The sequence below is a fragment of the Polyodon spathula genome, chromosome 2 (assembly GCF_017654505.1).
Source record: "Polyodon spathula isolate WHYD16114869_AA chromosome 2, ASM1765450v1, whole genome shotgun sequence".
In the NCBI taxonomy this organism is placed as follows: domain Eukaryota; kingdom Metazoa; phylum Chordata; class Actinopteri; order Acipenseriformes; family Polyodontidae; genus Polyodon; species Polyodon spathula.
The window spans coordinates 105,546,332-105,573,144 of record NC_054535.1 but is presented as its reverse complement, the minus strand read 5'-3'; the positions used below and the strand labels follow the sequence as shown (position 1 = coordinate 105,573,144).

General features: G+C 42.0%; 2 protein-coding genes across 5 annotated transcripts; one reads left to right on the top strand and one right to left on the bottom strand.

The window, feature by feature from the left end:
* Positions 1 to 1,822: 1,822 nt before the first annotated feature.
* fam151b (family with sequence similarity 151 member B) lies at positions 1,823 to 21,502 on the top strand. Of its 4 annotated transcripts, none has more exons than XM_041238182.1 (6): positions 1,823 to 1,987; positions 5,100 to 5,228; positions 5,870 to 6,029; positions 7,096 to 7,316; positions 8,087 to 8,222; positions 21,444 to 21,502. In XM_041238182.1, the coding sequence occupies exons 1-6, from the start codon at positions 1,966 to 1,968 to the stop codon at positions 21,457 to 21,459; spliced, it is 684 nt and encodes a 227-aa protein (XP_041094116.1). In that variant the 5' UTR covers positions 1,823 to 1,965; the 3' UTR covers positions 21,460 to 21,502. The 4 variants fall into 4 exon arrangements, with proteins under 4 accessions (XP_041094116.1, XP_041094109.1, XP_041094130.1 ...); XM_041238175.1 differs by lacking the exon at positions 21,444 to 21,502 and adding an exon at positions 15,010 to 15,469 and having other exon boundaries at positions 1,825 to 1,987; XM_041238196.1 differs by lacking the exons at positions 1,823 to 1,987; positions 21,444 to 21,502 and adding exons at positions 1,997 to 2,182; positions 15,010 to 15,469.
* On the bottom strand, positions 20,055 to 26,813 carry LOC121306446 (ankyrin repeat domain-containing protein 34B-like). The gene is made up of 2 exons (XM_041238165.1): positions 26,461 to 26,813; positions 20,055 to 21,920 (listed from the first exon to the last, which is right to left on the bottom strand). Exon 2 carries the CDS (start codon positions 21,868 to 21,870, stop codon positions 20,299 to 20,301), a length of 1,572 nt encoding a protein of 523 aa, XP_041094099.1. The 5' UTR covers positions 21,871 to 21,920; positions 26,461 to 26,813; the 3' UTR covers positions 20,055 to 20,298.

Genomic DNA, 26,813 nt, shown 5'->3' with positions numbered 1-26,813 from the left:
ACAACATATTCTTGAATTAATAAGCTGTCTTGTCCGCTTGCCTGTCAGAGGTGACAGGGAGACAGCACTAGGGGGAGCCGCGGGAATATTTTTAATCGTAACAACTGGATTTTTATAAATAACAGGTAAGAGCTTTAAGATATGAAGTACAAACAAACAAAACAAATAGCCTTGCAGTTTTACTCTATACTAAACGTTCTTCACATTCCCACAATGTTCTGTGTTTATTTTTGTCAGTTTAAAGGCCCTGTCCACACATGTTTCTTCAGTGGGAGCTTCGATCTGTATCACTTGACCAAGCCCTCTGAAACACCCTCACTTCTAATTGGCCTCTGTGCAGTGATGACGCCACTGACGTAGTATGCACCGCTAGATGAATTAACAAAGTATCCTCTCAAGTAGGTGTGGTGCAACTGAAATAAGAGAGCGCTCAGTTATAAACTAACTAGTAACAACCTAGAGATTACATTTTTTTAACCTTTTTTTTTTCTTTTTTAATTCCAAGCAGTTTTAAAATATATAGTGCACAAACAGCAAAGTGATACAAATGGTATATTCACAAATAGAGCACCAGACACTATCCAATATATGGTTTATTCTTTTTATTTATGTATGTATCTACATGTCGATTTTGTTTTTATGTCAACTATTCCAGTCTGTGAAATTAGTAGTCATTCTACCCGTTCTGTCTGCACACAAGCCACTGTACACGAGTCACGCAAGCAAAGCGCACATTCAAAGCAAGAACTAGAATGTATTACTTGGACAGAGTCTAGAGTAGACCAGTAGCCTGGAGAGAAACTGGTCCACCACTATAGGCTGTTGAGAAATTACTTGTAAAGAAAGATAGATGGATGCAACATGGTGGAGTTTGTGTTTAGTTTCTTAGTTTCAATCCCAGATTGGCATAATCAAAACAATGTCGCAGTGTGTTCAGCATGAAGATGCAGTTTATGACACAGGTAAACACTTTGATAGTTTTTTGCAGTGCTCTAGAAATTGTAAAGATTTCTGTAGGCCAAGCTTAAGACTAGTGTCTCGGAGGTTACATCCTCATTAACAAAGGGAAACTCTTACATTTGCGTAGGTGTCTTATTGATTCTGCTTAATTAAACAACCCCCATCATTAACCTCAATATCGTTTTCTAAGGGAAAAGAGTACAAGTGGGAATTCGTATAAGCTTTTTTTCTGTATATGTTTGTACACAGAAATACTCATTCTCATATTAAACCCTTAATTACACCAGTAACTCCAGCATTCCACATGATAGATGCAGTGAACTCGTTATTGCCCCCTGATGGTGGGTCCCAAAATTACCGCAATACATTGATGTCAAAAACGATATGCTAAATTAGTAATGTATGTGTAAACTAAATAATACAAGTAAATCCTGAATACTATGACAAATGACACTGTAATTAGATGAGCGAACAACCCACCGACACCTATGTTGCCAAACTGTTGAATATGTCTAATACATATTGTAATATTGTATTAAAAGAAAAAAGACAACTAGAAACAAAACTATCACAGGACTATATGGAACATGACCCACTGCGTTGAAGGAACATTGCGAATGACTACATATCCCAGAAAGGACCGCGAGAGCGCTTTGCTATTACGTGACACGTGTTTACTACACATCTGCCGAAAAAAAATATTTTATGAATTTAGTAAGCTACGGTGTCAGATACAAAACTACACGGGTATGAGTTCAGTTTCTGTCCTTTCCTTTTTACACCAGAACGGAGGGAAATCTGCGCTTGCGCAGTGAAGTGAAAAAGAAAGACTTCATTTCCCAGCGCCCCGACAACGGTACTTATAGCAGTTTCTTCAGTGTTTAAGGGTTGTTTGCATCGTTGCGGCATTAATGGAGTGATATAGTTATTCGTTTCTTGTTTTGGCGGCCATATTGTACCACTAACGGAAATACCCTCTTTGACTGTGCTGCTGCTGTCCCAGCTATGGCATGCATTACTTGTTGCGGTAGGATTTGTAGATTTGCTTATTTTAGGAACGCGCACACGTTAAATAAATAGGTCGTTGTTGTGTGTTTTATCTTTGATCCAGTGGTTAAAATCGGGGCCTCGGCCCCCCAAGCTAAAGAAATCTCAAAGGAGAGCCTCCTCCTCTTCCTCCTAGCTATATGGAACAAGGGACCAGGGCTGGGTTGCACCAGCTGTGCGTAAGTTCTTACAATAGTTAAAGCGTAAATCTTTGCTAAAGTCGACTTTAAACATTACTAAATATTCATGGGTTGCACCAGCTATGATAGTTACAACGTAAGACTAGTTGTTGCTTAAAATTTAGGTATACCTTTAGGGAGGTGTAAGCATACGGCCTTGGTAATTATAGGAAATCCTTTTAAATCCTGTTAGATTCTAAAGTTTCTTATGCGATTTATAGGATAAAAATAGTATTAATTGTAAAGTTTCTATATGATCCGATAAGAATTTTCGATTTCTGAAGCATGCCTATAAAATTCTTTAGGATTTCCTATAGGATTTTTTACCAGGGTTATATTAAATGTATAATTAAATATGTATATTTATTATCCGTGGCTCTCACGGAGCAATCATTAACGTTATTAAAGTTATATTAATAATGTGTAAACTTTCCTAAAACTTGTTTTTAAATATTCAGTATTTTATACCATATATGTATGAATATAGTGACATGCCCGCGGTTCCCGGTACAACATATTCTTGAATTAATTAGCTGCCTTATCCGCTTGCCTGTCAGAGGTGTGACAGGGAGACAGCACTAGGGGGAGCCGCGGGAATAATATTTTTAATCGTAACGATTGGATTTTTATAAATAACAGGTAAGAGATCCTGTCCACACATGTTTCTTCAGTGGGAGCTTCGATCTGTATCACTTGACCAAGCCCTCTGAAACACCCTCACTTCTAATTGGCCTCCGAGCAGTGATGACGCCACCTACGTAGTATGCATCGCTAGATGAATTAACAAAGTATCCTCTCAAGTAGGTGTTGTACAACTGAAATAAGAGAGCGCTCAGTTATAAACTAACTAGTAACAACTAAGGACTTACAAGAGACTTTACGTTCTACACTGAAGAAAAATGTAAACGCAACATGTAAAGTGCTGGTACCGTGTTTTATGAGCTGAAATAAAAGATCCCAGAAATTTTCCATACTCACAAAAAGCATATTTCTCAAAATTTGTGCACAAATTTGTTTAGATCCCTGTGAGTGAGCATGTCTCCTTTTCCAAGATAATCCATCATCCTGACAGGAGTGGCATATCAAGAAGCTGATTAAACAGCATGATCATTACACAGGTGCACCTTGTGCTGGGGACAATAAAAGGCCACTCTAAAATGTGAAGTTTTGTCACACAGCACAATGCCACAGATGTCTCAAGTTTTGAGGGAGTGTGCAATTGGCATGCTGACTGCAGGAATGTCCACCAGAGCTGTTACCAGAGAATTGCATGTTCATTTCTCTACCATAAGCCGCCTCCAACGTCGTTTTAGAGAATTTGGCAGAAACAGCAGACCACGTGTAATCACTCCAGCCCAGGACCTCTACGTCTGGCTTCTTCACCTGCGGGATCGTCTGAGACCTGCCAGTCGGACAGCTGATGAAACTGTGGGTTTGCACAACCGAAGAATTTCTGCACAAACTGTCAGAAACCGTGCTCGTCGTCCTCACCAGGGTCTTGACCTGACTGCAGTTCGGCATCGTAATCGACTTTAGTGGGCAAGTGCTCACCTTCGATGGCCACTGGCACGCTGGAGAAGTGTGCTCTTCATGGATGAATCCCAGTTTCAACTGTACCGGGCAGATGGCAGACAGTGTGTATGGCGTCGTGTGGGTGAGCGGTTTGCTGATGTCAACATTGTGAACAGAGTGCCCCATGGTGGCTGTGGGATTAGGGTATGGGCAGGCATAAGCTACGGACAATAAACACAATTGCATTTTATCGATGGCAATTTGAATGCACAGAGATACCGTGACGAGATCCTGAGGCCCAATTGTCGTGCCATTCATCCGCCGCCATCACCTCACGTTTCAGCATGATAATGCACGGCCCCATGTAGCAAGGATCTGTACACAATTCCTGGAAGCTGAAAATGTCCCAGTTCTTCCTTGGCCTGCATACTCACCAGACATGTCACACATTGAGCATATTTGGGATGGATCGACGTGGACGACAGCGTGTTCCAGTTCCCGCCAATATCCAGCAACTTCGCACAGCCATTGAAGAGGAGTGGGACAACATTCCACAGGCCACAATCAACAGCCTGATCAACTCTATGCGAAGGAGACGTGTCGCGCTGCATGAGGCAAATGGTGGTCACACCAGATACTGACTGGTTTTCTGATCCACACCCCTACCTTTTTTTTTTTTTTTTTTTTTTTTTTTTTAAGGTATCTGACCAACAGATGCACATCTGTATTCCCAGTCGTGAAATCCATAGATTAGGGCCTAATGAATTTATTTCAGTTGACTGTAGCTCAGTAAAATCTTTGGAGTTGTTGCATGCTGAGTTTATATTTTTAGTTCAGTGAAATGTAGGAGTGAACTTATGCATAGCTGGTTTAACCCAGCCCTGGGGGAGCTGAAAGAATAATTGGAAGTTTGTAGAGGAACTACAGCAATGAACAACATTTGATTAAATGCCAAAACTGTGTACAGTTACATTGTCATATTGTGTGGGGTAATCTGAACAACTGTTTATATATATATATATATATATATATATATATATATATATATATATATATATATATATATATATAAACAGGGCACAAGTAACAACAGATCACCACCAAATCTTCCCAAACAATGTTCTTCTCCCTACCATGTTCTGCTCCATGTGACCGAGGACAAATTGATCCGTGTCCAGTACGGTGGCACTATCCTCTTCATGAATGTCCATAAACGAATGCATTACAGTTCCATTTTCATATTTTAAATGATCACTTTTATTTTCTTCTTCTTAGTACTGTTTCTTATTGTCTCAACCCTAGAAGTGTGTGTGTGTGTGTTGAGCAATGTACCTTGTGTGAAGTGACACCGATATTACTGTGTGTTTCTCTGTGCTTTGCTACTGGACCTGTGTGCTTCAGGAGGACAGGGCGGTGGGGCTGCCCTTGACTACTTCATCAATAAAGGACACATTCCAGACAGAGATGGGGGTCAGGTGACCTGGTACCATGCAGCTAACAGCAAGGCCAGCACAGCGGAAGCTTTAAAAAGTAAGCAGAAACGAAAAGTCCAGTTAAACACACAACAAAATGTGTCTGAGGCTTAAAACAAGTTAAACTGCAAATGTACTCATGGAAAAATGGACAAATCCAGCACTACATTTCGGTGAGTTTGTGTGAACTGGTGGTGCATCTGCTTTAAGAGCGCTTATTTAAAGGAGGTCTGTTTTTACAAATACAATAAAAAAAGTCTTATGTTGGTGTGACCTCAGTTTGTTCAAACTTTTTTGTTTTTGTTGTCCCCTTTTTTTCCTCATTTCTATGGTTTGCTTTCATTAGAGTTCAGGTAAAATAACCAAGGAAGTGCAACACTAGCTGAAAGCATGGGCTGCAAACAGAGGTTTCTTTCAGCTCGTGTAGTACCACGTATCATGATTTCAAGTAAAAATCCAGTTTACTAGAACATGTGAGACCTCTGTAATGAATGGAAGGGCACTGCAGATATGGTTTCTAGACATCTTTTGTGAGCTATAATCACTTTGTAAGACACATGTAAACATGCAGTTCTGTGCAGGTTAGAGAGTATGGGTACGTCTGTAGTCAGGTGCCTGCTGGGATAGAGGGACAGCAGTTTGTGCTTTGGTATTGTGCTGAGTGGGGTGGATTTATTTTCTAATTGCATGCATGTCTAGGTGCAGCTCACATGATTGAAGCAGATGTTCTACTCCGGGGGCGGGAGCCGAGAGAACCAATCATGGCGCACCCTCCCCAGAGTGACAGTGACATCACGCTAGAGGACTGGCTGAACGAGGTGCTGCTGTCTGATAAAGGAATCAAGCTGGATTTCAAAAGGTATCGCTTGCTTTTCAGAAGTGTTTATTATATCAGGTTGGGGGAGGGGGTGTGCTCCTGAAGAAATGAAATGCAGAGTGATTCTGGGGTCTGTTGCACCCATATTGTTATCAAATCTGCCTATATGTGAATATGAAATCCTGGCAGAAAAGTCAGAGTCACATGCTCTGAATAGAAGGATCAGTGCCGGCACTTAGGATTCTCCAGACAAGCTCAAAGCAGGTAAAGACATACTAACAGATTAATGATAATAGCTCAGTATTGGAGGAACGTGACCACTTAGAATGTAGGCAATGTATGACATTTAAATCTACTTAATCTTACTTGGGGTACTATACTTAAAACTTCTGGTAGATCTAACGTTTGTCCATCTTAAAAGAAAGCACAGTCTCATAGCTGCAGATAGTGCTTTGCATGGAATGCTACTTTTATTTTGGCTTGACTTTTATGTTTTGCTGACCATGTCCTGAATACATTTACTAAATTAATACATACAGTAGTAACTGAACACACCTGCCTTGGTTATTCATTCTCCTGAATCTGGGTAAATACAGTAGCCACTAGAAAAGTTAACTTGTGTTTTTGTAACAAGCTGTTCAGTTTAACTGTGGTGAGGGGAAAAACTATAATGACGTCAGAAACACTATCCTACTATTGCAGCAAATAAACACTAGATGGCGCCATTTTGTTTGGAGAGTTTGCAGCAGTTGAAATTTTTATTTTTTTCTCACACTGAAACGTAGGACACTGAATACTGATTATTTCGATTCTTGTGAAAACCAACTTTCATCTAAATTGTTGGTATATTATGTGTTTTAAAATAAAATGTGTTTCTTACATTTATATGCTGCAGTATGCCATCTTTTTTGATTGGGTTGAAAGTTGCTGGCAAAGTCCATAGCCCTACGCTCTACTCAAGTGACATTATAAAAAGCATGAACACCAGCAAAACTCATTAAACCCTAGAACAGGGCGGCCACCCCTGCCTTAGACTGTTCAGTGGTGCATGTTTGAGAGAAATGGCTTTGTTGTAATACACATTGCGTGATTGTTTACCGGTCCCCAGTCTGGAAGCTGTGCAGTCCTCCGTTAGGCTCCTGGAGTCAGTGAAGAGTCGGCAAAGTAGCCCGCTGTGGATAAACGCTGATATTCTCCCAGGACCCAACGGGAGCCCTGGGCAAGCAGTGGAAGCCAAGGGATTCCTGGACTCTGTGTGCCCTGTCTCCCCACATGCAGTGCTGTCTCTGGGGTGGACCACAGGCTGGAGCCCTCAAACAGAGAACCACGGTACGTGGGTTTGCAGATAGACTTGATCGGACTGGGTCACATCGCGCTCTCTCTCTCACTGTCTCTCTCTCTCTCTTTCTCTCCCTCTCTCCTCAACCTGGGATGCCTCAATATAAATAATGTTATATATCTTTTTTTTTTTTAAAGGATCCTCATTTACCAGGCTTCCTGTATTAATATCCTTTTTCTATTCACTCACTGTGACTCCTAAAAGCTGAGTTGGAAATTACCTCTGTGTCAGCAGTCAGTAAATGGAAAATCTGTGTTCAGTATGAGTTTCTGAGGGGACAGAAATGACAGCTGCACACCCCTAATGGTTATCTTTCAAAGCACCCAGTGGTTTTCAGCCAGGTTAAACATTGTCTAGTAATCCTGTAAAATAATGCTATATGCAGACACAGCAATAGATAATGGTGGAGAACTTGCTGTGCGGTAGAACTGTACAAGTATGTTTCCCATGCTTTTCTTCTGCATTTGCTATAGTTTATATGGCTGTCTGTGTTTTTTATATAATTGTTCTCATTTTCCCATGCTTTTCCTCTGCATTTACTGTAGTGTATAAGCTTTTCTGTTTTTTTTAATAGAGTTTATATCATTGTTCTCATTCTCCCATGCTTTTGCTATGGTCATTCTGTGCATTTACCACAGTTTGCCATGGCTTTGTAGTGCTAACCTAAGCTTTACAATGCTTCCACTGCATTTTGCTATGCTTTGACTATGGTGAGCTTTTGTAGTGGAAGTGCTAGTGGTTTCCTCTTGGTTCATGGCAGGTTACAGCTGGGAGATGGTGAAAGAGATGGAACAGATCTGTGGAGCCCTACAGCAGCCGGTCACGTTTCCAGTCAGGGCAGCTCTGCTGAGACAGTCCTTCAATCAGCTTCACTGGCTGCTGCAGCAGTCTGACAGGTGAGCATCATACTGACTTCTCCTTGGGCTCAAAGGAATGAGCTCTGAAGAGAGGCTGAGGGAACTGAGTCAGTACAGCCTAAAACAAAGAACAACTAGGGGGACTTGAGTGAACTCTTTAAATCTTAAAAGAAAAAGTTAAAAGGAGCTGACTAAATGAACCCTCACCAATACTTTAAGCGCAGTGCCGAAACCAGGACCAGAGGACACGGTTGTAAATTATTTGTAGATAGACGTGGGACAGGGGGCAGGAGACACTTCTTCACGCAGAGAGTGGTGAGGGGATGGAATGTATTACCAAGCCACATTGGTGATGCTGAATCATTGGGATTCTTTAAGAGCTGACTTGATAAAGTTTTGAGATCAGTCAGCTGCTAGGAACTGGGTGAGCATTGATGGGTGGAATGGACTTCTCTTATTCTTCCGCTTCCTGTGTTCTCATGTGCTTCTGCTGGGGTTTGTGGAATCTGCGTGGAAGCACAGTAGATACTACTTTCCTTTCAGATCCTTTTCAATGCAACTAAAGTTAAAAATAACTGCTTTTGCTACAAATAACAGAGGAATCCCACAAAAAAACTCACAATATTCGAGTAATTGCAACAAACAAACACAGCGATTGCAACCATGATAAAAAGATTCTTGGGAATTAGTTACTAATTGACATTCTCATGATTTGTGTTAGTCTTAAATATCCAAACATAGTTCCATAGAGCTGGTTTGATCACCAAGCCCTTATTCTTTTATTTTTATATAACATTTTAATTCAGTACATTTTTTTTTTTCCTAACACAGCGTAATACTTCGTGTTTCAATCGTAAGCTTCTCAAGGTTACCTCAGCATGCCGGTACGATTCAGTAGGCGTCAGAGCCAGTAAAGAGGAATAGAGGCTCTTGTCTGATGAAGTGAAATTTCCACGGCTGTGTAAGGGCGCCTGTGAGGTTAAGAAGCAGCTCTGTATCACAGAGTACACTCACATGGTACTGTTAACTCCTACTACAAAGCACAGCAATGCAGAGGCGTATCTATTATTAAAATAAAAAGTGACAAACCAAGTTACTCAGTGACAAGTGAGGGGGACTCAATATTTATTGAGAATCTTCAGTGCCCGGACTGAACAGCGTTCTTCATACTATTCAAATACTAGTAGTGCGGTAGGAGGGTGTTTTTTTTTTTTTTTTTTTTTTTTTTTTTTACGCACTACCATTTTGTGCAATATTCTATAATTCTTTGTTAATCGTTTAGTTTGTTTATATATCTTTGTTTTGTTTGTTTTGGTTTGCATTTTACAGCTTAATGAGTGGTGTTGTGTGTTTGTGTGTGCGTGTGTGTGTAGATCCCGGTATGGGATCTCACTCTGGAGGGCTGGGGGCTCTCAGCCGCCAGCACGGGGTCAGCTGCATACCGGATACCGGCGTGTTGGTGGGGGAGTGCCTGCTGGCAGTAAGAGAGGTAGTCGGCTATACAAACATCGTGTCGGCTTCCCGTATGAATAAAAGATTTGTCATCTTTTTAAAAGGGGTGTCGCTGGTCAGTCAACTGGTGGAGGAAGGATTCTCAGTGAAAGGAGATTTTATTCAAGTGTCCCCCTTAGTAACCCCTGTTACCAAGGTTATTATGTCTAACGTGTCGCCGTTTTTAAGAAATGCGATCTTGGAGAATGGCAAGCTGGTGTCCCCAATTAAAAACTTTCCATTAGGGTGTAAAAATGCTAATGTTAAGCACGTCCTGTCTTTTCGGAGACAAGTGTTTTTACTGCTGAATAACCCGGGGCAGGTGATAGATGTCGCTTGGAGCTTCAGTGTGGAGGGTACGGGCTGTGTTGTATTTGTTAGCTCAGACCTTCACAAAATTAAATTACTGAAAATGATGAGTCATTTGTCATGGTAACAAAAAAAAAAAAAAAAAAGTAAAAAAATAAGGAACAGGTAGATCTGCCTAACAGCGAACGGGGAACGGAGCAGAGCCCCGAGCCTGTGCTGGAGGGGAACCTGCAGTCTCAGGCAGGGGTGTCTGTCCCTCCTGATATGGAGAGAGAGGGGAACGGCGCTTTGCAGCGCTCTTCTCTCTCTGAACCTCAGCAAGCGGAGGCAGAGGCAGAAGCAGCGGTGACGGCTGTGCTGGGAGGAGAAGAGGAGATCGGTGCGGTGGAGGTGGAGAGAGCCATGGAGGAATGGACAGTCGTGGATGGCGGAGCAGACAACGAGGACAGAGCAGAGGAAATGGAGGGGGAGCTCTCTGACTCCTCGCTTATCTCTGACATCCCCGATAGCCAAGCCGTTAACAAGGGGAAAAAAGTTTATACCCTGGATGAATTCAAACAGTTCATGGAGAATACAAAAGGAAAAAGGGGGGTTGAAATTGAAAACGTCTTCCCAGATCTGAGGTTGTTCCTCCACTCAGCACATATCATCACACGAAAGGCAACATTAGAGGAATTTGACCAGCAAAAAAGGTACCGTCTTAAAAAATACGTTCAAATGATTAAGAAAAAGATCTCTAATGTTGCCAAATAATAATATTTTTAAAATGGATATTTCTTTTAAGAATTTTTTTATTGTTGCTTGTTTTATTATTTTTAGCCGCTATGGAAAAGTGCGTTTTTATTTCTTTTAACGTGAATGGCTGCAGACAGTCTTTTAAAAGAGCGCAGCTGTGTGAGTTTTTAGAGCAGAAGCGGGCGGGGGTAGCGCTGCTGCAGGAGATGCACTCAGACAGTGAGAATGAGGCGGCATGGCTGGCAGAGTGGAGGGGGCCATGTGGGCTGAAACATGGCTGAAACACCAGTGCAGGAGTGTCAATTTTATTTAAGCCCAGCCTAAATAAATTTTAGATATTGAAAAGGGGAGGTTATTAAAAGTGAGAGCAGGGTTGGGTGGCACTGTATTTGTTTTTATTAATATTTATGCACCAAATAAGGGGAGGGAACATATTTAAATTTTTACCAAACTAAAGCAAGCTCTTTCAGGTGTTGATAATGATGATGTGGTGGTAGTGGGAGGAGATTTTAACTGCACTATTGATTTTACTATGGATAGAAACAATGAGGAGCCCAATCCCCAGTCCTCCAGTGAATTAGCTGCAGTTTTTCAGTTCAGTGGCCTGGATGATGTCTGGAGGTGTCTGCACCCTAATGCAAGGCAATACACCTGGTCTCATTGTCACTCACAACAAATATATAGAGCAAGGTTAGACCGCTTCTACACGTCACACACTCATTTGAATAAATTCATTAAAGCCAACATCATCCCCAGTAGCCTTTCTGATCACCACTGCCTGTTAGTTACAGTAATACCTACCACTGACTCTCACAGCAACTCCTACTGGCATTTTAATGTAAAGTTATTACAGGATACAGTTTTTGTAAAGCAGTTTAAGTAATTCTGGAACATATGGGAAAAAAAGAAAAAACACTCTATAAAAATATGTGGTGGGACATTGGCAAAACACAGATTAAAATCTTTTGCCAGCAATACACACTCAATTCAACTGGGTCACTGAACGCAGCAGTGAGAGAGTTGGAGCTTAAAATTCTCCAGTTAGAGAGCAGCCTGGACACAGACCACCAGGAGCAGACCCTGCAAACCCTGAGGGGGCAGAAACACATGCTGGGCAGCCTGCTGAAGGAGAGAGTAAAGGGGGCGCTGGTGCGCTCTCGCTTCATGGAACTGAAAGACATGGACACCCCCTCCAGTTTCTTTTTTGGTTTGGAGAGGAGAATAGCAGACAGCCGGCAGATGCATTGCATCCGGATGCCTTGTGGCAGGGAGCTGTACAGCCGGGAGGAGATTAGCGGGGAGACAGTAAAATTTTATACTGAATTATATAGTAAAGAGCCATGTGACCAACAGAATATGGACTTGCTGCTTCAGGATTTGCCCACCCTTAGCGAAGAAGAACAACATCAATTAAATAAGCTGCTAACATATCAGGAGCTGTTACACAGCTTTCAAACAGAAAAGCTCCTGGTATTGACGGACTGCCCGCTGAATTTTTAACAAAATTCTGGACTGTGATTGGAGAGACTTTTTGCAGATGATGGGAGAAAGCCTCTGGGATAAAGAACTGCCCCTCAGTTGCAGGAGGGCAGTAATCAAACTACTGCCCAAGAAAGGAGACTTGTGTTTGTTAAAAAACTGGAGACCTGTTTCGCTTTTATGTTCTGATAATTTCAAAATGTCTGGCCAATAGATTAAAAAAACATATAGGAGCTGTAATTCACATGGACCAAACTTACTGTATACCGGGACGCTCCATAATTTGTTTTTAATTCGAGACTTTTTATCAATGGCTAATACATGTGATTTGAATGTTGGGCTGGTCTCTTTAGATCAGGAGAAGGCGTTTGACAGGGTCGACCACACATACCTTTTTAAAACCCTGGAAGCCTTCGGGTTTGGCCCTGTTTTTATTTCTTACATTCAGCTTTTAAACTTAAATGTTTTTAGCATTTTAAAGATCAGCAATGGGCTGAGTCAACGCTTCCCAGTCTACAGGGATATTAGGCAGGGGTGCTCCCAGTCTGGAATGCTTTATTCACTGGCCATAGAGCCCCTGCTGCACCTGCTAAGGGGTAGGCTGGTTGGCTGGGCAGTGCCCTCCTCACCCTCCCCTGTCACAGTGAAAGTGTCTGCATATGCAAATGATGTTAATGTGTTTGTGTGCAGTGATGGAGACATCGAGGCACTACAACAGAGCCTGCACACATTCCAGAGAGCATCTAAGGCAAGAGTTAACTGGGCAAAGTGTGACACCTTCCTGTCAGGCAGTTGGCATGATTGCACACCCCCTGTCCTGCCCGAGGCGCTGAGATGGGACAGGACAGGTATAAAAGTGTTGGGTGTGTTTTTCGGAGTGGAGACTTATGTGCAGAAAAACTGGGAGGGCCTGGTGGACAGGGTGAGGGGGCGGCTACAGAGATGGAGGGGACTGCTGGCCCAGCTGTCCTTTAGGGGAAGGGTCCTGGTGATTAATAATCTGGTGGCCTCCATGCTGTGGCACAGGCTGGTGTGTCTGGACCCTCCCCGCGGTATGGTGCAGATCCAGAGAATACTGCTGGAGTTCTTCTGGAGCAGGAGACATTGGTTGCGGCCAGCAGTCCTGAATCTCCCCACTGATAAAGTGGGGCGGGGCAGGGGCTGGTCAGCATTGCCAGCAGGGTAGCAGCTTTCAGACTGTAGGCGGTTCAGAGGCTCCTGTACGCTGGGGAGGAGGCTCATTGGAAGAGGCTGGCTTGTTTTTTGTCAGCAGAGTAGGGGGGCTGGGGATAGGCAGTCACCTGTTTTTAATTGAGACTACTGGATTAGCTAAAATAGGTCTCCCTTGTTTTTACTTGAGTGTTTAAGATGCCTGGAGGTCAGTGAGGGTGGAGAGATGAGGGGTCTCTGACAGGCAGGGTCCTGTTGGAGGAGCCCCTGTTCTTCAGTCCGCTCTTCCCTGTTCGTTTCTTTCAGTCATTGACGCTCTGTGCTGGTTTTTTGAGGGCAGGAGTGACCAGGCCGAGTCATTTGATCAACCTTGACCTCTCCTGCTGGTTGACTGCTACACAGCTGGTCGGGTGGCTGGGCTGGCACTCTGACAGGCTGGCAGAGAAAATGGTTAGTGAGCTGAGAAGCTCTCTCTCCCCCGAGCTCAGGGAGGCTTTGAGGGAGGAGATATCCAGTGGCACAGGGCAGAGACCAGACTTCATCTTTCCAGGGTTGCTGGTGTGTCCAGCAGTAGGTGAAGGAGAGGGGGATGTAGGGAATGAGGGAATGCTACTCAACTTTAACACAGTTAAAGACTTAACTCTTCACACAACAGGGAGTAAAAAAAATGTACCAGTTGTGTGTGAAGATATCACATTTTCACCAGTTGAGGGGGTTGGTAGATTCAAGGTGGAGGGCTTGTCTGGAGGTAGAGGAGGGGCACAGGCCAGTATGGAGGGTGCTGTATAAACTGCCTCTCACCAAGAGTGCGGGGGACCTGCAGTGGAGGAGCCTGCATTGTATTGTGTCCACCGGCAGGTTTCTCCACAGAGTTGATTCCAGTAATAGCTCAGAGTGCAGTTTCTGCTCTGCAGAGGAGACAGTGTTTCACATGTACAGCGAGTGTGTTAGGCTTATTCTGTTTAAAATCTGTTTTTAAGGAGAACCTGATGTATTTTAGGATTTTTTAATTCTGCTGAGGCAGTAGGAATCTTAATTTTTGTTGTGTTTTACCTTTATTGAATTTTAAAGGATTTTATTTGGAATGTTTAAATAAAGGATCTTAAGACAAAAGTCTCCTCTCTTTCTCGGTCTGTCATTTAGAGAACTTATAATAACTCGATAATTGAGCTTCAGAACCATTGGGAATGATTGTGAACACTGTAAAATAAGAGGAATATAAACAAGCAAATAAAACTACATTGAAGCTACTTACTAATACATTTTAAAGCACATTTTTACACTCCTTCAACAGTAAAGGTCTACACACACTGGACGTGATGCAGTTTGTCCTGTGATAAAATGGTACTTTCGCTTCTACACTACCTTTCACACCAGTGGTGACGAGTGTGAGCGAGGTGATAGGTGACTCTCCTCTGATTTCAGCTGGGGAAAAAAAAATCAACACATGTGATAGTTTGGTTATACAGCTAATAAAAATGTAGACTACATAGTAGCTTTTCAGAATACCGATTTCAGTAAATGTAAACTTATCACACACCAGCTGTATCTATGGACTGCCAGATGCTCTCCCTCATCTGTATTGTGATTAAGACACTGGTTGGCTGTATGTTAGTGCTGTATCTTCTGTGTATTGCTTTAGGTACAGTCTAAGCGTCTGGTCAGGAAAGGATGATGTGTATCCTGTGGAGGACTTGCTGTACTTCAGGAAAAACTTCGACAAGTCCAGGATCTTCTATGACATCACTGAGGCTCAGGACGCAGCTTTCAAGAAGGCTATAGGTTATTCTTCAATAGTAAAGTAACCGATGGACTCAGGCATTGGAGGAATTGCATTGGAAACCAACATTATTACCACAGATATGGTTTGATACGGGTAGGGGTGAAATTCTGCCGGGACTCACCGGTACTCTGTACCGGGACTTATATTGAGGCCGGCACTGAGTACCAGGACTTATTTAATCTGCTTTTCATCCAGTGCAAATGCATTCCATCCACTCACAGTCCATTAGCACAATGTTTCTCAAATGCACTTTCATTCAGCACAGTTCATGCTGCTTGCTTTCTGTTTCCTCACACTGCTTCTGTTTCTGTTAGGTGCTATTGGCCACCATTAAGTCTGTATAATCACTGCATGTTGATTGGCCGAGCTTTCATTCTGATCAGATTTCATGAGTCACAAATCTCCGCCCATTTCGCTTTGTGTCAGTGCTCATTCGTTGATCAACAAGAGAAGACTAGCAGTTCAACGTCAAAACCACGGTATGGTGTAATTATCATTATCATGAAGTAATAATTATCTAGTGTGGTGTAGAAACTATCTGAAATATTCGAAATGAACATTGCTGCACATGAATTAAGGCAAAAATCCACGTCCGTGTTCGCCATAAATTACATAGTTGATAAATATTAGAAATAATTGTCATAACACGTTTTGCCTTACACCGAAAATTTCTAAAATGGCAAATAGTGGGACAGTAGGGATTAACAAGAACATAAAAAAAAAAAAAAAAAACACAATCAGAGTGCAGCTTCTGATCTGGTAAGTGAGTTCGAGTCGGGATACAGATGGAGGCGTGCTTCACGCTTTTCAAACACAGCCCAGCTTGCAAGGTACATGTTAAGCACAGTGATCAACATTGTATTTTGTGATCCTAGTATTTTCTGTTATGAGGACTGAATTAACGAAAACCAAATTGGTGAGGTGTTTTTTCTTTGTGCAATGCCCCCCGTTCTAAAACATTTTGAATGAGTTTATTTAAGTTAAATGTGAGTTTTCACTTTCATACATCCAAAAAAAAAAGGCAGAAATAAACCACAGCAATGATATTACTTCACGAAAATGTGTCTCTTGCCACTCTGTTTCTTGTGCAGAAACCACAATACCAGGGATAAACTAAAAATAAAAAAAACAACTTTTATACTGTTTCTGCCTGAGAAATCTTTTTTCTGGAATAGATCATGGTAATTAATCTACACAGAAAAAAACGGAGATTTTGTAAGATAAGTAATAAGTAGAGAATCAATTAAAGGACCCGGGATATCTGTTCTAATCGAAGGCTATTATTGTAGCATGGCCAGGTCCTGTAGGTGAGTATGCAGGGTCTGGGAAGTATGGGGATGGTTTCAGAGAATACTGTGGAGATTCCAATGACCAGGTGCACCATTAGTAATAGTAGTGTCTGCTACAGAACACATTTGAGGGGTATTTTAGCCGCTATTGTGCATTGTTTGACTTGGACCTTTTGCATCATTTTTTATGATGAATTGGTTAGAATTGATCAGTTATTTTCTAAGGCTTATTTTGTATTTATAAATGTATTGTGTACCAATATGTATACATTTTAAAAGTATTTATTCATTGGCACTCAAATTGTATCAATTTTTTAAATGTTTACACCCGGCTGTGCATAGGAGTACCTTCATTTTTTTGTTGAATTTCACCTCTGGATTACGGGCATGATCTGCATAAAAAGAATTGTACTGGAAGCTGTCGCTAATAGAATCAACAGCGTGTTATTAAATATTGTAGTTTGTGGGGGTATAGTAATTGTGAAATATTTAAAGGTGGCTGCTACCTCATGTTCTGACACCACTTGTCATTTTCAGAAAAAAACAGAACAGCCTGCAGCCTCTCGAAACGCTTCACAAAGCATGAAGGTGATGCTTTCTGTTGTTATGACAGTGACTCGCCCATCCCACTGTGTTAACCAGGCTTGTAATCACAGAGTAACAAGCATCTGAACCAGACGCAATCCCCAGAGAGGAGCTTACTAATCAAATACTTAGTGCATGGCTTCTGTAGACCTGCCTAGCATAATTACCAGTGATTCATGCTCTCTCAGTAGCTGCTGTTCAATCACATGGTGAACAGCATTCTGGTAAATGTTATTTTATTTCTGAGCCGTCAAGCTGTCCAAATACTTTGAGGCCCCTGTATAGTAGATACAGTATAGTGGTGCTCAGAAGCATTGGTTCAGAGGCTCAGTCAGTTACATTATTAAACACTTCATGGCTCTGAAGCACTCTCAAGTTGTTTCTCATTTTCTCCTCAGTAAATTACAGATCTTTTTAAAGTATATCCCAGTGTGTGTAAAGTGGGTGATATTGTACGTGTTTTCATTTAAACACAACTTCTATTTTTTCATTATCTGTAACTCAAATAAAATCAGCATTGCATGATGGAATAATATTTTGCAGAACAAGTTCAAACTCACAAAAACACGTAAGCGACAGATAGGTAATTGAGGTCTTCTGTGCCTCCAGAAGGGTTTATTGTTGCTATACATAGCTTTCTTTTTGACGTGCTGTGCAAAACAACATGCAAGGCAAGCTCTAATGTATGTAGGGTTCTGTATTTCAGTTGGAAACGAGGGAATTGCTGCCTTATTTCCCTTTGAATGTTATCAGCCTGACATTAGCTTTGGGTGGTGCTGCAGCAGGGTGCTGTGTTCAGCTTCTCATGGTCCGTGTACACAGCCAGGCTTGACAAACGCAGCGATATCTTGTGTATATAGAGCCGTCGGAGGGCTGCTGTCTGTGCGTGGACTGCATGTATTTGATTAGAAACGCTAGCCTGGGGTATGGTGGGAACTGCCAAGTTTACCACCATACCCATTGAGGAGCCAGATCCCTTCATCTTCCTTAGTCACCTTCATTTTATTGGTCAATCTCAAGAATGCTACTGATGGTGACAGCTCCTGACTTCCTTAGCACATTTTAAGTTATCCTTTATTTAAATTAAGGGGTGATTTTATTTTCAGTGACAAAGAATGGAAAAACAAGGAGATTTCATTTTCAATTTTTTTTTTTTTTTTTTTTATCTCATAAAGACCCAATGAGAACAAGTCAAGCAAGACTCAAAAGAATAGTGAGGACTAACAGCAACTTTTATTGTCTCAACATGTGTTGTCTCAGAACCAACAATAACCCCAGTCAGTTTTACTGTGTGTTTTTGTCACATGCAAAACAAAAAATAACAACAACTTTTTTTCACAGTACATTTTTTTGATGTTATGGAAATGACCAGTTGGTTTTTAGATGAGCAAAATATTCAAATATGGGAGACTAGCTATCACAGGTTCAAATGATCACCTTCTAAATTAAAACTGTATGGTTCTGCCCTTGTAAAAGCAGTGCAGCCATGTGTAGTTTTATCGTGCTTTCCCTGTAGTTACACTGTATATTTTGCAATGTTTTATTACATTTTGTTACTGAGGTAAACTTTTAGAGGGGTGAATGTTTTTATAGTCAGTTCTCCAGGTCATTGGATATGCATAATCACCATTTTACAAAGGCATAAAAATTGTTTTAAATATAGTTACTTAGTTTATTAATACAATACATAATAAATAATCATCTTTGAAAATTAAGTTTTAATTATTCAGAATATGCAGCATTCCCTTTTCGTATGTCTGCACAGGTGCAAGACATTTTTGGTCAAAAGTTAATATTCCAAATACCTAAATTATAAAATTAAAGTGTTGGGAAAAGTCTTGGCATGTACAATATCATTTGATTAATTGATCATCCATAGACTATCATAGGGTTAAGAATGATGAGTCTTAAACATTCAGCCCTGTGCCATCATCAGTGTTATCACATTCTTATAATAACTGGTGCCATCATCAGTGTTATCACATTCTTATAATAACTGGTGCCATCATCAGTGTTATCACATTCTTATAATAACTGGTGCCATCATCAGTGTTATCACATTCTTATAATAACTGGTGCCATCATCAGTGTTATCACATTCTTATAATAACTGGTGCCATCATCAGTGTTATCACATTCTTATAATAACTGGTGCCATCATCAGTGTTATCACATTCTTATAATAACTGGTGCCATCATGAGTGTTATTACATTTTTATAGTAACTGGGGCCTTTCTGACCTTCTTCAGATGTGGAGTGGTCACAAACCCTACCCAACAAAATAAACTCTTAGGGTGATATAGCTGCCTTGATTCATCCTATCAGCTGAAATAAGCTGCAGTTGGATTTCTTACAGCATTTTGCAGCACTGTGGAACCTCCGTGGATTGCTGCGTCAACCTCTTCTTTTTAGGGCTAATCTCAGTATAACAAAGGATAAATGGTTCATGCAATCTAGGATCACTCCCTAGCTGTGCTTTCCCATATACAAGTTTACCGTGATATTCTTGCATGGTATTTTTTGTAATTTTCGCATGTTTTCCCCAAGCTTATACTGTGCATTTAGCATAGTTCACCCTGGTTTGCCAGGTTTTTTAGTATACTTTACCGTACCACTCTGTTCTTCACAGTGCTTACCTGTGCATTACTATGCTTGAACTGCTTTATTACATGTTTCTATGCTTTTACTATGGGCCACTTTTATAAGGGTTGTCTTGATGGGGTATAGGGTGATCAAATTGACCCCTTAGTTTATTATGGAGTTCCCTAAAAATAGATATTGGTTGGCATTTATCACCACTAGCATACACAACTAACAATTGATAATAAACCATATGAATACCTTCATTATGACATTCTGCCATTGGACTGATAAAACTTGCATTTTCTTACCATGATGTCTTTGGGTAAGATGACCATATGGCTCTGTGTTCAGTCGGACAGTTGGGGATAGGCTTTTCAGTTCGCAACCCAATGCATTCTGGTATGTTTTACCTGTCTCAGGTACCATTCTTTCCTTCAAGAGAAGCAGGACTACGCTTACCAGAATGCATTGAGGCTGTGAGTTGAAAAGCCTGAACTGTCCCACTGAACACAGAGCCATGTGGTCACCTTCTCTTTGGGCCCTGCACAATGTTTGTAACAAAATGGCATGTCATACTTAATAGCAAGCAGGAACAGATGCACCACAGCATCAATAAGAGCACACAAATTGCTATGGAATGTATGTTAACTTGAGATTTCACAATCAAAGACAATGGCTTAATTTTCACAAATTAATGACCGAAAATCTCCTCAAAATTAACTAGCTGTTTAATCTGTTCAGTCTGCATGGAGTGTCTCCGTAGCAGCATTTTCTTAGCTTTGAGATCCTTTGGGAAGGCAGGCGCCGTGGGAATGAGGGGTTTGGGGCCACTGGAGATGACCCCAGTAGGCTTGTTATTGTTGGCCCCGATATCTGGGATTGGTGGGTGGGGGTTGAGAGGAGGGAGGTAGCCTGGCCTTGTGTGAGAAATATGATCTAAAAGCAAGGCCGCCGACCCCCTGCGCTCCAGCACCCCAGGGTGTCTCCTGCTCACTGAAGCAGCGCACATGTTCTCCAGAGACTCCCTCGAGCTGGACATGGTTGAAGACCGCATGGAGATGAGCTTCTTCTTCTCCAGAAGCCCCTTGCTGTCTTCGCTGGCCACAGGCGTGGTGTACACAGGGAGCTGGGAATCCGAGCTGTAGTGGTCCACTCCGATGGTGCGTCTCTGGACAATGTTTCTCAGGCTCGACACACCGAGGATCTGAATGGAATCGGGGTCCTGGTCTACAGGGACGGCGCTGCTGTTCCGGCAGGCATCAGCGTGCGGGGAGTGGGAGTAAATCTCATCATAGGACATCTTCCTGGGCACCGCCCCGCCGGGAGCTTGCTCTAAGGTCTTCAGCAAGCCACTGGTGTCCTTCACGTCGATGCTCTGGTGCCGGGTGACATGCTGCTTGAGGAAGGGTAGCCTGTCAACCTCTTCCTCCGGGGTGATGTCCTGCAGGTCCTCGTTTAAGGACGTGGCTTTGTTCTGGTGTAGGAGGGATGGGGGGATCTTCAGCCAGGGTTCAGAGTGGAGACGCTGCAGGTGGAGCAGCTTGGTGACCCCTCGGGCTGGGCTGGGCTTTCTGGTGGGGGAACCAGGCTGTGACAAACCTTTACCGGTAGATTGAGGTCCTTGGTCTTTGAAGCTGAACAAGTGTGGTTCCTGGTCAGTGCAGGTGGATAATGGAGAGGTGGTTTTCAGCTCGATCTCTGATGGAGACATGCAAGGGATTGGGGAATGCCTGTCATCGAGGTCTGGAGGGGGAGGCACATTCAGGTACTGCTTGGTCATCTGCCTCCCTGATAGCGACTTGTCCGTGGTGATGATAATGACCTCTTTACCCCTAGCCTTGCAGGCATCTAGGAGGACCTTCAGGGTGTCTTTATCTTCCGAGTTGACAGCGTACACCAGGGCTGAGCTGCTCGAGTGGTCGTCTAGGCTGGGATCGGCTCCTCTCTTCAAGAGCAGGGACACCACCTCCACCCCTGCCCTCTCCAGGCAGGCATGCATGAGTGCCGTCTTCCCCGTCTTGTCTTGGATGTTGGGGTCGGCGTTGTTCTCCAAGAGGTACTTCACCATTTTAACCTTGCTAACACTCTGCTGGTCCACATGCTTGGTTTTGCAGGCAATCATTAAAGGGGTCTCTCCCCGCTCGTTGCTCTCGTTTATATAAGCGCCCCCTTCCAAGAGCAGCCGGGTGAGGCGCAGCCTGCAGAGGTAGACCGCTTTCAGCAGGGAGTTGCCATCAGTGCGCACTTCCATCGCATCATCCATACTGGCTATTGGTTCACATCATTGTATTCCATGGGTGTGATGACCAAGACCTGAGATTGGCAAAAAGAAAACCATCAACTAACCAGTTATTGGACAGGTAAAAAGCAATGCACCCATTAATTGACATGCAAAAAAAAAAAAATTAAAAAAATGACTTTTTTTTATTGGTACGGTATGCCTTGAATGCAAAAAACCCAACCTGCAGCCATGGTATAAAGTCACGTGTTACAAAATTGGACCTGCTTTTGGGAAGGTCTGCGTTATTACACTAGATTGTAGGACCTTCTCAGTTTCCATGCCTTACTCTCAGGAACCCTATTACGGTTTTACTTGGTCATTTCAGCACAGCCAAGTCTTTCCAAGTACTTCTGTTTGGGTAATGGCAGGAGAGAGAGTATTGGAGAGGTGGGGACTCTCATGGTGCCATGACCGATGAAGTGCAACGTGACTTGTAAATAGTGAGCGGTTTACAGTGTTTGTTTATGTTTGGGAGATTGAGTTCACATAAGAATGAATATATGTTAACTCTGTAAGAAGGGATGCTTGAACGAAAATGTGTCTGTTTATTGTTTAATTGTTCTAGTGCGGGTGGGAGCTGCGGGGTTATTGTGTAATTATAGTTCACTGTGTATTTAAGGGGAACAGGTGCACTGGGAGAGAGAGAGAAAAAACTGTAAAATAAAATAACAGTTGCTATTCACGCTGGTTCGCACCAGCGTGATACTTGTTAGTGTGTTTTGTTTATTGTTTTGTTTAGTGTGTTTTTGTTTATTGTTTTGTTTAGTGTGTGTTGTGTATTTTAGCCATTGTGCCGTTTTTTTGATTTTTTTTTAATTCATGGGGTTTCCATGCAAGTTTATTTTTTTTAAACTCTTTACATTTACATGAGAAAAATGTCTTGTGTAGAATGCTTTTTGGGGTTTCCGTTCGCTCCATTTATTTTACTCGAGTAAACCAGGCTTTTCACCTGACGTCATGGAAAATGGGGGGTTGATATGCAGATTAACTCTGCGTATTTTTGAAGATTACTAGTAAAATGTTGTGAAAATGTGGTTTCCATGCACAGAGAACTGGTACACGAGTAAATCTAAGCTGCTGTAATAAAGCACAATACCTTGTGCCTGGCTGGTTAATAATGTGTTTTACTGCTCTTGCCCAAATTGTTTTTCAAATGTTGTTAGTGGGGTGTCATGTCTTTAGTAATGAATACTGTTGCAACTAATTTATCTTACGATTCATTAATTAAAAAATAACTTGGAGGTATAAAATGAAACTGACTAACAGATATTGCAGTTCACCATAGCTGAAAACCAGCAGACACGGCAGGGGATCAGGTGATGCTGCGTGTACTACCCTAGCTTTGATTTAGAAACCCTACCATCTGGAAGGCTGACTGCTGCTGAGGAAGAATTCAACATCACGCTTGGGCAAATACGGGTAGTGATGAAACGGACTGAAGTGCAGCATTAGTTCGTTCCCAAAATTGCCACTGCCTGCTGTATCCTGCACAAACTCTTGTCAACAGCAGAATGAGGTGTTCAGGAATCAATGGCTGCCTGTGAGACAGAAAGGGAAGGTTACCAGTGTTGCCAAGTCTCACGAGAACAAAAAGCGGCACTGCCTTTCAAAACAAGCCCAAAACATGGGAACTCATGATAGAGTATGGGTGTTTATACAAGTTCCAACCAGTGACTCTCAAAAACAAGCCCAATTCTGCTTACTATAAGCGGACTTGGCAACTATGAAGGTTACCTCAGCCACTAGTTTCAATTGGACAGCAGTGATCTGAGGAGTCACATGCTGTCACAGATTCTCTCCTTTCTTTTAAGTTGTTGTTGTTGCACTGTTTTGGGCCATCAAGCTGGCTCATGACATTCAGTTCACCAACTGTATTTGTTAACGTGGAGTGCAGACACGCTGTCTTTGGACATAGCTGGGATCAAAAAAAGGACGGGAATTAATTCAGTTAGACATTTAAGCAGCAAGGGTATTCTCAAACAGCTGCATTAATACTATAACACGGGCATGACGCAGTTCATGTTAAGTGGTTTTATACAGAACTGTAAACCCACAAGAGATCTACAACATGACAGTAAAAACACAGCAAAAAACAATAACCAAAAAAGCCGCCCGCATTATCATTAAGGTGAACTACACCACTGCTAACCATAAAATCACCCATCAGCCACTACTGTCTGCTGTCTTGGAATCCACAGTAACAACTGACCTGCACCCTTGCAATATTTATAGTTACAGATAAACACCCTCATTAACATTTACATGTGAAATGCGGGTTTCCGTGCAAAACTGGGTGTGGATTTTCCCGTGTGTTTCGTCATTAACACGGGTAAATGAGATTTACCCTATACCTCTCTTTGGCCGTTTTTTCAGCCACAAACCTGATTTACCCGAGTAATTCTTCCCAAATGCGCACACGCATCGCCATTTCACTTGTAAATTGACTTGCATGGAAACCCCATGATTGCGTGCTTTCTTTTGTTTAAATAAACGTGAGCCCAACAGCTCACATTACACCCCGCAGTCACTGCATCCTGAGTGTTTACTTCCTGGTCTGACCACACCCACACCAGCCGTCCGTGACAGTGGCCTGTTATCCAACACTAAAAAGTGCTGTCGTTATTTCATGTATTGAGATTTTCAATGTGAATCTTGTAGATCTGAGTCACATAAAAATCTAACCATGTGAACACAGCACATACAGAATGTATAATATTGAGTAGCTTCAAAGCCCACGCCTCAATAGCTTTCTTGTCAGCTTTAACCTTGCTTCCACAGTTCTACAGCTTTTTATTGCAGTTACAAAAGTAACTGCGTCACATCTGAGTTAATACAAATGAAAAAAAAGAAAAGATTCATGAAAATGTCAGGGTTGAATCTGACCATCTGTCTAGCGGATACAATGCAGGTGGGAGTAAAACTTCAGGGACAAAGTGTCTTTTCAGAAGTTACCATACCATTCAATTTCTCCATCAATAAAGATGACAGGCCAAGAAGAGAAAATGCAGGAAAGCCTGAGAAACAGGCAGAAATGCAGCATGATAAAACAAGAGCAGGTATTATAATGGAACACAGAATCTTAACACACAACTGTAATGAAGTCATTTTGAGAAGATGCAAAAAGTTTTTAAAGAATCTTATTGACCAATCATGTTTTCTGCTTTTGTACATATTCATGTAAGGCCTGGTTGTTCGTTTCTATGAAAGCTTGTGTCTGTATGGATTGGAAAATATGCATGATTCTAAATGGTGGGGGTACAAAATAGATGTTCTAGTTATACAAAGTTGTAGTCCAAAACCCAGAAAACGTCCTACTGTATCTATGAGGATTGCTTGCTGTGATTTGCTATACTAGGTGTAACAGCTGCTGGAAAGAGCCGGACTTGCCTTGATACTTGGTTATGAAGCTTGTAACCAGGTCTCATCTCACCCACTGGCCATAATCCATTATGTGAGCCTTTACACAATACCGTCCATTACACTCTTCCCTCCTCAAACCCCAGCGACCGGCTGCAGTCAATCTACGAGATCGAAATCATTGTAGTCAGTCTAATGGGGTATAGGCTGGGCATGAACCAGCGACCCTGCACACAGCAAACAAGCTTCTTAAACACTATGAAAAGAGCTGGACTGCTCTGCATTCCTAGCTAGAGTTCATTGCCATTCCCTTGCATTGGATAACAAGTTCCAACACTAATGTATATCAATATCTACTGAACGTTTCACATATTAACGATTAATCCTGTTGACACCCCTGGTAGGTCATGAGCTGAGCAGACAGACACAGCAGTACTCAAGTTGTCACACTCACACAAGCACACTTTGACACTTGGAGTGTTTTTGGCATGAATGAATTGCATGCACCCCAGTCCTTAGCAACTGCTTGTTACATTGATTAGTTAGTCAGTAGAACTGGTTCCTTTGGGGTCTGTTAATATTCCTGTATAAAAGTGCTGTGCATTGTATTTATTTACTTGTACAGTCAATGAATGAGATGCATAGGAGGCAATCCCAGTCCGTGTCAGATCACAACTGCTATTCACGGGAGAGCAAACAGTACATAGAAATACAAACATGATTCAATGGTCAGCTTTAAACTTACCATTATTTAAGCTACATGATGGTGTTTGTTTAGTCATTTTTTAATTATCAACCGTGTGTATATCAGAGTACATTTCCTGAGCGGCATGCATCGATTAGGTGTGCTGCTGAAGAATCTTTGTTCTATTTGTTCTATTTTTGTTACCGAATGTTCAGTATGCATAGAGTTTAAATACTGCATTGCATTCTAGAATGAACCTCCAATTCCCCCAATAACTATTATAGGTCACACTCCCCATATGTTGAGATGTACGCCAGGTCACTGCACAGTAGTTCAGAAGATTAAATATTTCAGTCGGCGATACCCTGAAGAATGCAGCTCTAAAGAAACCACAGGGTCATTCTAGCAGGTTTTACATTCCTCCTCGTTGGAAGTAATACTACAACATGTATCGAACACGTCATCTGTGCACTTCTACTCCAGGACCACTACAAAACACAATTCACTGTCTATAATGATAACACACTTACCAGCGTCTATCCTGCTAGCAGCTCTCACCCTGCTGTCTGACAATGCTTCAGGTTACATCTCACACAGGTACTGGTAATCCACTCAAGAGAGACTTGCCTGCCGTGTTCAGCTTTTTTATTCAACAACAAAAAAAAAACTGAATACATAAATGTATATGTATGTATGTATACAGCATATGTATGTATGTTCTACTTAGCCAGTTATTGTAGTCCTTGGAATTTTCAGAAAACAGTACTTATAAAGTTCCAGTAAGCTGGTTCCTAATGGAAGCTAAAAGGGCTCCTGGAAATGTCACAAGTAATTTCAGACAGCATGCTTTCACTCATTCAGATTCATAAGAGACAGGCACACA

What these genes read in the sequence shown, in the direction of transcription:
- fam151b (XM_041238175.1), top strand. Translation starts at nt 1,966, where the DNA reads ATGGCATGCATTACTTGTTGCG. An exon ending in GGCATGCATTACTTGTTGCG is followed by an intron (nt 1,988 to 5,099) that starts GTAGGATTTGTA and finishes TGTGTGCTTCAG; the next exon opens with GAGGACAGGGCGGTGGGGCT. An exon ending in CCCTCAAACAGAGAACCACG is followed by an intron (nt 7,317 to 8,086) that starts GTACGTGGGTTT and finishes GGTTCATGGCAG; the next exon opens with GTTACAGCTGGGAGATGGTG.
- LOC121306446 (XM_041238165.1), bottom strand. Translation starts at nt 21,870, where the DNA reads ATGGATGATGCGATGGAAGTGCGCACTGATGGCAACTCCCTGCTGAAA.